This window comes from Xenopus laevis, chromosome 9_10L (genome assembly GCF_017654675.1).
Source record: "Xenopus laevis strain J_2021 chromosome 9_10L, Xenopus_laevis_v10.1, whole genome shotgun sequence".
Taxonomy (NCBI): Eukaryota; Metazoa; Chordata; class Amphibia; order Anura; family Pipidae; genus Xenopus; species Xenopus laevis.
The window spans coordinates 17,678,181-17,690,281 of record NC_054387.1 but is presented as its reverse complement, the minus strand read 5'-3'; the positions used below and the strand labels follow the sequence as shown (position 1 = coordinate 17,690,281).

At 38.9% G+C, this 12,101-nt stretch overlaps 1 protein-coding gene across 7 annotated transcripts in view; it reads left to right on the top strand.

Annotated features, from left to right (window-relative positions):
- The window catches only part of myt1.L (myelin transcription factor 1 L homeolog), a 36,194-nt gene extending 31,641 nt beyond the window's left edge, over window positions 1-4,553 (top strand). For 6 of the 7 annotated variants that reach the window (XM_018233961.2, XM_041575447.1, XM_018233960.2 and 3 more), the window contains 2 exons: window positions 881-1,024; window positions 1,844-4,553. In XM_018233961.2, coding sequence (XP_018089450.1) covers window positions 881-1,024; window positions 1,844-1,984 — 285 coding nt within the window. In that variant the 3' untranslated portion in view covers window positions 1,985-4,553. 7 annotated transcript variants of the gene reach the window in all.
- The last annotated feature ends 7,548 nt before the right edge of the window (window positions 4,554-12,101 follow it).

Genomic DNA, 12,101 nt, shown 5'->3' with positions numbered 1-12,101 from the left:
ACCATCCAGCTAAAAAGGATTCCCCCGCATCAATTTAAAAGTTAAAAAGTTGGGGGGATTTCTATACAGCAGACCTTGGAGTCTAGGCCCCCTTGTCCATTGGGCCACCCAGCTATTTATGCCTCTGGTTCTTATCTATGGAAAACTTCTGGCTAAAAATTGTTAAGACACCTGAACATGTCTCAAGCATAAAACAGAAGAAGGGCTAACAAAATACAGAGCCTTTTTAGAAGGAGACAGTTATTTTAATGCTGGCCAATAATCTCCACAGCCATTGTGTCCATGATTTATGCATAAGTCCCAAGGGCTGTGGTTCCCAAATGATTTATAATGATCTATCAGCAGAGCTGATTTGATTACAAGATTATATTTGCCTACTATTAGTTCCACTGGATTAGCTGTTATCAGCGGCGATTCTGGTGAAGAAGCCGCCTAAGGCTTACCCATCGGGTGGGGAGGCACCCGAGGCAGGAACACTAGTGCGAAGAGCGCAACTGCGCTCTCTCGCTCTAGTAAAACCGAATTTCCGGGTCTTAAAAGTACAGGAGCGGCTTTGCTGCCCCTGGAAATATATCTGGCGCTGCCGCCTGCCCGCCTTATTGGCCGAGCGCCCCTGGCTGTTATTCCATTTTACATTGCAAGATGGGGAAGAAACTAAATTTGCTTTGATCTTTAATGTCAATAGTTGTGTCAAATTCATCTTAGTGTTTTAAAGTTCTATCAAACTTACAGTCAAGCAGAGCTTGGTGGCGTATTAACAACAAGAGATACATGAGTTTGTCATCCCTGGTCGCCTTCACCAGGAGAATATGTCTAAACAAAAGGCTTTAAGATGAAATTATTATCCAATATAACTCAAGCTCTTTCTAAATAACTGCAGATAACATCGATGGAGAAGAATCTAAAGAACATTGAAGAAGAGAACAAGGTTATAGAAGAGCAGAATGATGCCTTGTTTGTGGAACTCTCTGGGCTCAGTCAGGCCTTGATCCGAAGTCTTACCAACATCCGCCTTCCACAAATGGTAAGTTGGAAATAACATCGAGAACATCACTGCATTGGTACATTTTGTTAACTTCAATAGAGGATACATAAAAACAGTTCAGCCAGATGTCTTGTTGGGTTCTAAGAAGTACACGGTTCTCAGCATTACTGTCCTCAACATTACTAACTATAAGTAATAATACACCTTTGCACTCTCCTGGACTTGGACCTTCCCAATCATTAATGAGAGCTCTACCCTCTTTTAGCTGAATTTGGCTTAAAGGTTATTTATCAATTAGGATCATGCAAATACTGTAGTTGCAGTCCTGTTAGTTCTGTATACTGATGAAACACTTTTGTACCCATTTGTCCTAAGGGTGACAACTATGGGTGGTGTTGGAAAGTACAGGTATGGGATCCATTATCCGGAAATCTGTTACCCAGAAAGCTCCAAATTAAGACCATCTCTCATAGAGTTCATTCTAATCAAATTATTTAAATGTTTAAAAATGATTTCCCTTTTCTCCGTAATAATAAAAAAGTAGCTGCTACTTGATCCCAACTAAGATATAATTAATCCTTATTAGAGGTAAACAATCCTATTGGTTTTAATTGAAGTTTAAATTACTTTTTTAGTAGACTTAAGATATGGTGATCCACATTTTGGAAAGATCCCATATCTGGAAACCCCCAGGTCCTGAGGATTCTGGATAACAGGTCCCGTACCTGTATAATTAAGAATGTAAATTATACATATATTTTGAGAGTAGGAATGTTGATGCTGGGAGTCATTTATGTGGTTTCTTTGGGTTGAAAAAAAAAACTTCATTGCTGAAAATGCACATTTGTTTCATTACAGGAGCCAATCAGTGAACAGAATTTTGATGCCTATGTGAATACCCTGACTGACATGTATACAAACCAGGAGTGTTATCAGAACCCAGAAAACAAAGCCTTGCTGGAGAGTATCAAACAAGCAGTCAAAGGAATCAAGGTGTGAATTGAAGAACTCTCGGCATAGTAAACAGGTCTGGAAGCCACCAGATGTGTGCAACATTGAAAGGACCAAAACATGAATAAATAAAGTGAAACAAAAAGAGACTAAGGTAACTTGGAAAAGCTCATGTTAACTTTTTGCATATCAAATTTGTTTGTCTCAACATTGAAACTAAGCAAAGGAGGTCACAACTTTCACGTAGAGGACACCCGAAGCCAAAGGAAGAATTCAACGTGTAACCAGTGGTGGAACACTGCAGTGGTCTCCTCTGCCTCCTTCTTTGTCTTCTGGGTAAAAAAGGATTGTGATGGATAATTAATGTAAAGAGAAATCCTGAGGTTTGCCATGGACTAAACCCAACAGGACACCAGTACAGAAGCTTTATCTCTGCTGACATTGTCTGGGTCATCATGTTCAGTATGTTTTTTTCTGGGACCGATTTGACAGAGGAAGGCAAAAGACAAGTATTATACACAAGAAGATTCTTTATTTTTTAATTTTCACAGGGAAAAAAAAAAACATTTGAAAAGCAGTTTTGCAATTCCAACTGAAGCGCAAAGGATTTAAGGTTCTCAGGGAAAGCTTTAGGAATTCCCAACTGCAATTTTCTGTCTATAAGACCCTTGCTACTAAGGATGCTGGCCACTCAGTGGCTTGCTGGCCCCTTTGTAACATAAAGGGTTTTAACACTGTCAGGTGCATTTGCTCTCAGAACAAAATAGTCATTTCTGATAGTGTATGTGTGTGTGTAGGGGGAGAGCCAGATCTACATTCTATTTTATTATACCTTTCATTTTCCCATTTCCTCTGCACACCTCTTCTTCTTTGTTTTTTTCTTCTCTGTGCTCATTCATGCAGGTATATTCTAAAATATATTCACAGCACCAAACACCCTTTGCCCTATAGGAATTGAACCGTGCCTTTTGGGTTTAATTCCCATTCAGAGTATTCATGTCCTGGCATTAAAGAATCCCACTGTGGGGCAGGATTTCAACCTTCAAGTGGATTATAATATACCGACCTTCATCATCAACAAGTAAAATCTGTTCTTTATGAAATTCTCAGGACATGTTATAAGTAGGGGTGGCTGTGCCCTGAGATAAAACGGATACAAAAAAATGTTTTCTAAGTAGGAAATTTTTTTAGACACTTTAACAATTACTATAGAAAAATTGTGGACTTTATCCTGTTACTCCTGGGCCATGATCTTGCTACTTCAACACTGAACGATTGTTTGTTAATATTCCATTCAGTTTTCGAAATATCACAGTAGATCTGAAGGGGTTAGACAATGTTTCATTGCTCTGTTACTCTGCACTTTAACATCTTGAGGACCTCCAGAAAGCCGGCTGCTTGTGGAACATCTAGAAAAAATTCTTAGCAAGTGTAAGACATAAATATGATTTTCTGGGGGTAATCCTGGTCTAATCTCCTTGATTATTGCCAGTGCAGCCCATAAAATGAAAAGGAAGATTAAATCTTGTGCCTGAGGGATCTTCATAAGGGGATCTGCATTGGAGATTCTGCTTCAAAATGAAAGGAATACAAAATAATATAATAATAGGCAGGTATTCCCTTGAATCCAGGCAGGCAGATCTCAGTAACAGTGTAAATTCTCCTATAAAGAGGAGTTTGGCCGAGGACACAGCTGTGCTAATGTACATAAGGGCCATAGCAGTGGTGAACGCTAGGTGGCTAGAATTTCACCAGTAAAACTGCTGCACTTCATCAGATAACTTGCTCAGATTAATATACTTGTAAATTATTTAATTTTGTCAAATTCTGTTGTAATTTATTCATAAAACCCTATGTAAACATTTGCTATTTATTTAAAGGTTATGTTAATTTATTACTTTCTTTCGTTGATGATTATTATAACTGGGGGCGCACCACACACTGATAAAGGGGAGAGATCAAAAATATTTAAAAAATAAAAACCTTTGACAATAAATTATATTCCATGGGGAGAAAAAAAAAACACTATCTACAGCGAATAGTTTTGATGAAACCTAGTTATTTTTTATATATTTTGTTATTTATTCTTTTAAACACTGGGAATTTTTTTAGAGATATTTTATAAAGGAGGAGTTTTGATATTTTTTTTCCCATTTCATTTTCTTGTTAAAAGGGAGAAACTGCGTTTTTTTTTTCTTGGTTTCTTTTGTTAAGTTGTGTAACCCCGTACGCTCCAGAGAAAAATGCAGGGACTCCTTGCTCACGTCACTGCAATTCTCTCTGTTGCCAGTGGGGTTGCTATGTTCCAGGCACTGACAACAGTATAAGTAAATGCTGTATTTATTTATGAATTATTTAAATACAATGGACTTGTGGACTCGTTGTATATTTATTTTGTCATGTTTGTGAGTCTGTTAACGTGATCGTTTACGTGAAGAAAACCTGTTAATATTTAAAATAAAATAAAAAAATTACAAAAAATAAAGGGTTGCATTGAAGGCTGATGTGGACTTGTGCTTGTCCTGTGCTAAATCTTTCAGATACTGTGATTTTGGCCTCAGGGAAATACTAAGCCAATCTGGCCACTTGGAAATAAAGCTTGAGTTATACTTGTGAATATCTGTCTTTTTTGTTTGTTTTATTTCTAACACAAATGTGCTTCCTCCATTTATTACAGTAAAACCCAGATTTTACGTTTTCCCGGAACCAGCACTGACATTATATTTTGGTCCCATTCAGGGAAGCTGCATTTTTCTTTCCTGATTTTATTGTTTTTTCTACAATTTATACTGTTTTGACGTTACCCCCTGTGAAACTTACAATACGCCTGCCTCTCATTACAGCAAGTTGCTTGGCCATTAAAGGAGAACCAAACCCCTTATTCATAAAAAACCTACCCTACATAGTTCCCTCCTGCTTCTCCCCAGCCTAGGTGTAAACTCCGGTATTTGCCCCTAAGTCTTTACTTACCTCTCTTTGCAGATTCCGTGGAGCTCACGGGGGCCATCTTCAGCACTTCAGTAATCTTCAGAAAGTAATCATCGTATCGACGTATGCGCACAGAAATAGCCGAAGGGAAGGAAGAAGACCCGAAGATTACCAAAGTGCATGAAGATGGCGCCCGTGAGCTTTGCTGTTCTGCAAAGAGAGGTAAGTAAAGACTTAGGGGCAAATACTGGAGTTGACACCTAGGCTGGGGGGGAGCAGGGGGGGGACTATGTGATAGAGTCCTGCGTGGGTCCATTTTTTGGGACCCGAACCCAACCTGTACCTGCAACATGCAATCCGCAACCCGGACCCGCAACCCGCATTCTTACCCGATTGGACCCGCTACCCGACCCGACAGCAAATACCTTATCCGCAACCCAAACCCGCGACCCGCTGACCATCAAGAATCAGTAAGTGTTGTCATTGTAAACCGGAACTGACATCATCGGAAGTAGCCGTGATCAGAAAAAACGAGTAAATATCAATATTGAGAAGACCTGCGGGTCGACCCGCGAACCCCCAGAACCGCCGACCCGCATCTATACCCACACATGGAACTTCTACACGGGGTACAGCAGGTTTTTGCGGCTAACCTGTGGGTACCCACGGGTACCCGACCGGCTGCAGGACTCTACTATGTGGGGTCAGGGGGGTAGGGTTTTTTTTTATGAATAAGGGGTTTGGTTCTCCTTTAAACTTCTTAGTAGTGATGTGTAGGTCGACATGCACCCTTCAGTACTCTTCAGTATCTCACTAAATGTATTAGACCTAACTGTCAATCAAAAACTGACTCCACCTACCGCATGAAGACAGAATGAAGAGATAGAGGTTGCTCAGAGGGGGGGAGAGGGAAGAGTAACTTGATTATTTCATAAATGGTACAGGGTTTTTAATTGGTTATATTTAGAAAGTCTCTTATTTCAACAAGATTGAGATTATATTAAATGTTCATTTTTCGCAATAGATCCCCTTTAAGTAAGCTAGCTCTTGCTCCATACACCACTTTAAATTGATTTTAAATTTCAGTACACCCACTGTATTTTCTTTCCACTAATATTTGTGGCACTGAGCATTTTTTTTTTAGTAGGCACAGGAGTGGACAAGTTAGACATGACTCTTTGTGTGGGGAGAGGCAGTGTTAGATAATCCATATCCACATCCACCATAGGATATGCTCCCAATTTGTTGTAATTAAATTAAATTAAATACTAAGGGTATGAAATGCTTGTGCCACACCATGAAATGCTGATGTCTCTCACTGTGGCTTGCATGAAAATTACAGATTTTTTAAATAAATGTATATAAGAAAAACTTTTATTTTTTTTAATCGAGAACCTGGGACCATTAGGGCCCCTGACCAGCAATGTGTGTTTTGGTTTTTAACCACTAGGCTCCTGGGGCTGATGATTTTGTTGAGTGCTTTATAATGGCAAAAAAATCAGTGGCGTAACTCGATGTTACTGGGCCCCACAGAAAATTCAACTTAGGGTCCCAAAACATTGGTAAGTTGACCAATTATAATTGTTTTTTAAATATTTTGCTGGAAATAATAATGCTTATTTCTTACTGTGATACTTACTTGTTTTTCTAAAACTGTTATACAAATAATGAGCAGAAATTGTTCATTAATTAAGGCTTTACTGGGCCTCCTACACTCCTGGGTCTGTTACACCCCATCCTGATTTTAATGCATTTTCAATTCAAGTTTTATTTCCTGTGCTCATGTAGTTGCCTACGCAAAAGGTGATGCAAAGGTGATAAACTCTGTTAAACAAATCACATTCAGAGATCTTCAGTTCCAAGGCAATGGAGCAGTAATGGGGAATAAACATATATGTGTTTCAATATTGTTCTCTACTCACTTTTACTTTTTCAAAAGGGGACTTTCTGGTGCCCATTCTCAGATGTTGATGCCAAATGACCTCCAGTCAACTGCAACATTGTATGGCTTTCCCTCTAGGATCTTGAAAGAAACATAATCACTTACGTGCAAAATTGACCCATTCAACACATGCCACATAGGCCAAGTACAAAGCCCAGAAAACTGCAGCACACTGACGAATTGTTTCAATTTTGCTGTGTGATTTTTATTGGCTCAAAATCAAGTAGATAAAGAAAGCCAAAGTTTCGGGCCTCACAGGGCCCTTTATCAAGTCTGTAGTCATACACACCACTCAGTGTTAAAGGACCAGTAACATCAAAAAATTTATTTTTTTAAAGTAATAAATATAAAATGCAGTGTTTCCCTGCACTAGTAAAACTATTGTTTATATAAATTAGCTGCTTTGTAGCCATGGGGGCAGCTATGCAAAGGTGAAAAGTCTCAAGTTACACAGCAGATAAGCTCTGTAGAACATAATGGTGTTATCTGTTATCCACTATTGAACCTGTGCCATATAGCCTTTTTTCAATTTCCGCCATTGCTACACAGCAGCTTGTTTATATAGACTATAGTAGTGTTGCTGAAGTAAACACAACAGTTTTACCAGTGTTGGGCAACACTACATAATATTTTCATTACTTTACAACACTTTCATTTTTTGGTGTTACTGTTCCTTTAAATAGCACTTAGTGGGGGTGGGGAAAGGTTAGGGGAAGTAATGGGGGGGAACAACAGTTTCAATTAATCAAATTCCTGAATAATGTATCACAAAAGTATCCTATCGCGAACAAGTCCATTCGTTTTGTTCAAAGAAGTGTCCATTACCAGTGTAAAAATGTTCATAATTATGTTATGTGTATAGGGATTTTGTTCCCCATTGTACACAGTCAAAATCAATCTAAGACGAATAAATTATGAAAGAACTAAACCGCAGAAACAATTCATCAGTGAAATTAAGCAGAAATTTTTCTTTTGAAAAATTATGAGTAAAATCAGAAAAATTAGAATAATCCCCCCAAAAAATCTGAATCCAAACCCTAATTTGCATATGCAAATTAAGGGTGGGAAGGGGAAAAAATTATCACTTCCTTGTTTTGTGACAAAAAGTCACGATGATTTCCCTCACTGCCTATAATTTGTAAGTGCAAATTAGGATTTGGATTCAGTTCTGCCAGGCAGAGGGATTCGGCCAAATACGAATCCTGCTGAAAAAGGCCGAATCCTGGCCGAATCCCGAACCGATTCCCGGATTTGGTGCATCCCTATAATTAATATATATTAAAAAATATATAGGCCAAGTTCAAACACACCAAAGAACCTGCGTGCTATTTATCCTGTCTATTTTATTGGCCTGTAATAAATATAGTTGTCAATACTCACATGCTGACATATTGACAGATTTCTTACCTCCGAGACCTCATATCTTGGTGTTCCGACCCGGTCAGTGATAGTGTTATTACGGATGGAATACTTTTTGTGCAGCCAGGCCGAAGTACAAGATTTTGGTATCGCCTTTATGATCCAAGAGAATGTTGATGGGTTTGATGTCTCTGTAATATTGAGATTAAAGAAGTTACACAGAAGAAGACAAGGGCTGTTAATCTGTGTGTGGGCTCCGCTGTAGAATGTTACAGAGATAAAGAAATCGATACTGACCGATGGATGATGCCCTTGCCATGCAGGAACTGCAGACAGCATATTATCTCCACAAAATGGAACCTTTCAAATGGGTAATTCCATGAAAATTATCCTATAACACACTACTTTTCTTTTAAGAAAATGAATAACAATTGACTGATGAATTAAATATGTTTCCTAGTATCAAAATGTACTTATTACAGTACAATATTCTGTTCCATGCTACATGACTTTCCTGATCAGTCTATGAGAGTCTATAAGATACTGCAATAGAAGGGGCTCATTTATCAACACTGGCCAAATGTGCACTGGCATGTTTATTATACAGTATTACCCCAATAGGTTCAATTGTTATAAAGCTATGTCTTAGTGATATTATACAGGTACCATTTACTAAATGAACAACTTACAGTACTCTGTCTAAATCCAGCTTGCCGAATCGCTTCATTTATACATACAGTACATAAGTAGTGAACATTTTATCATGGCAATGACAACATGGTTCAAAAATATATAAAACCAAATAGGATGGGGCAAGGCATCCTCTATTCTTATCTGTAATAAATACCCATTGCTGTACATGTTGCACGAAAAGAACAAAATATATATAATGAATTTATGGCATCAGCTCATTAATATTGTGGCTAGTTAAAGGTTATCCCGCATGTTATTAATCTCGCACGCAGAAAGCAGTACTGGATACAGTATATAAATCCTGCATGAACATGGGGAGTACAAAGCAAGTAGACTTTATATATAGTGGATATTGTAGCCCCTACTGTAATTTATATAGTTAGAAGAAATCACTGAGCAGTTATGTGAAAGGCGGCACAGGAGGAGGACTTTAATTATAGGTCATGAAGCTCTGATATCATTTATAATGTCTTGCAATATGGAGTATATTATTCATGATTCATTATAATCTACAAACCCCCTTATTCAAATGTCTCTTTTCTCCAAAACTCCACCATCACCCATCCATTCCCCTCTTCTGCGCTCCCTCCTGCCATCCATTTGCCCCTTCTTTTTCCCCTCTTTTCCCCTCCCCTTTCCATTTATGGGTTGGATGATCCTCTGGTACTCTGGCAAGCTGGTCCAACCCTGCATCTATGGGATTAAATGGCAATACTGAGCCAAAGTTGTGCCTCAGCTTGAAAACTAGCAATGCCTTGGCAAAGGAGTGAGCACTCTCTGGAGCACTCTCAATGTTGCCATAATTACAGGGCAGGATTTGTGGCAAAGGCCACAAAGGCCTGGGCCTAGGGTGGCAGAATCATAGGGGTGGCATGCCGCCAAGCCGCTTGCTGCAGAACACAGAGGATGCGCAGCCAGGTCCGGACTGAGAATTAAAATAGGCCCTGGGATTTCAGGTACACAGAGGCCCAATCAGCCCACATAGAGACCCAAACAGCTCCCACCAGCCCACTAAATACTGACTTTCTATGAGATCTTATAGCAGCCCCTCTGGCATTTGCCAGAACCCACATATTGCCAGTCCGGGCCTGTGCGCAGCTCCCCAGTGCTCCATGTGTGCACTTGCTGGCGGCAGATGCTAGGACTGCATGATTGGACCATGGTCAGGCTCTAGGACCATGCGGCCTATCTAATAGCAGAACAAATCCCTGTGCAATAATTAATTTCATTTTCTACCACTTGGTCTGTATTATTGCGTGCATACCATATGGATCATGTAAGTAAAAAACAAAAAAGACAAGTTTGCGATACTTAAGATATTTTTGTATTGTGCCTTGCTTGATCCATAGGACTTTTGGGGCATGTTGCCTGAATAATGTATCTGTGCTAAGGTGCTTTATGTAGGTTCCTGTGTTCAGATTGCAATTAGATTAATATTATTTGCACCTAGGTTTCATTTTATACCATTATACCATTATATTCGGCAGTGCCAAATGTTAGGCACCCCCCCAGTGAAAATAATTACAAAATCTGATACCCAAAACTGGTGATTCTGTAAAGCTGTAACAACCCGGGGTACCACAAAGTGATCACCTTCTTCCACTTCCTCAATGGCTAGGCCGGGATTTGTGGAAAGGCCACAAAGGCACAGACCTAGGGGGGCAGAATTTTAGGGGGCAGCATAGAGTCCTGCGCGGGTCCATTTTTTGGAACCCGTACCAGACCCATACCCACAACCTGCAATCCGCAACCCGGACCCACTACCCGACCCGTAAGTAAAAATCGCTATTGAGAAGACCCATATATAGTCCATATATATATAATTATATGTTTGGAGCACTGGATGGAACACACATTGAAATGCAGTTGGAAATTCATATTTCAATTTTATTTTTTTACACATCATCCAAGTTTTGGTTCCTTTTGCTTCCTACTACATTTAGGATGTAAAACCAACAAAAAAGTGATTTGCCTAATGGAAACCAATCACTGACTATTTCCAAATCCTCCTTTTCCCAGCACAGCATAGGATTTGTAATGAGTGGGTCAGGCCTTGAAGTGGTGGTGTTAGGGTGTCAGCTTCTCCCAGTGGGGAAATGAGATTGTATTTATAGTTCATGCAATAATAATAGGTAATATAGCGCTACTAGAATTCTTTAGTCATAGTTTATTGCATAATATTTGCTTCTACCATATACTACACTTGAACACCTAAAACAATTTGTCTTACACAGTACATTATTAAATGTCCCTGCCAGCAACTATATGTGTGGGACAGAATACCCAAATGATTAAGGAAAGGATCCGTGAACACAAGTCGGTAATTAATCTTAAAAAGCCTGATCATGTTGTTTCCTCTCATTTTGTCGAAAAGGCCATGGGGTTCAACAACTTAAATTTCAGGTGATAGTCAGTGTCCTGAAACTACACCAAGGTGGCGATAACTTCTAAAAAAAGAAGCAATGTGGATACTCTGTCTTGAAACTCTGGAACCCCATGGCCTTAATGGGATTCATTTTTTTTACTTTTTTTCACTTATTTTTTTAATATCTTCTGTTTATTATATAGTTTATATTTTGCAGATTGTCGACTGATTTACATGGACTATTATGCCAAGTGAGAAATAGGAATATACAGATAGTCAAGGAGATAAGCGACCCTTTTTTTGCAATACAATGTTTTTATTGTGGAATGTGGATCTGTTTGGAAAATGTAACATTGTAGCCAATAGATGGTGCTGTGTAAATGTCAGATTTCAAAATTGAATATAAAAAAATCTGTTTGCTCTTTTGAGAAATGGGTTTCAGTGCAGAATTCTGCTGGAGTAGCACTATTAACTGATTCATTTTGAAAAAATTCTTTTTACCCATGACAGTATCCCTTTAAGAACATAATTATAGTACAACTCTGATGGAATGTTCAGAAAGGGAGGCCCAACCACCATTCTTTCAAAAATAAGTAGGGATGCACTGAAAAAGTGGAAAATTTTACTTCATTGTTTTGTGACGAAAAGTCACGTGATTTCCCTTTCTGTCCCTAATTTACATATGCAAATGCATATGCAAATCCGAATCCTGCTGAAAAAGTCCAGATTCTGGCCGAATCCTGGATTCGGTGCATCCCTAAAAATAAGTACATTTTTTTTTCTCTAGACTCTGGCTAGAGAAATGAAGCATTCTATTCTCAATGCAATATAAACTCATAAACTCAATAATCCCCAGAATGCACACCCAACACAAGGGC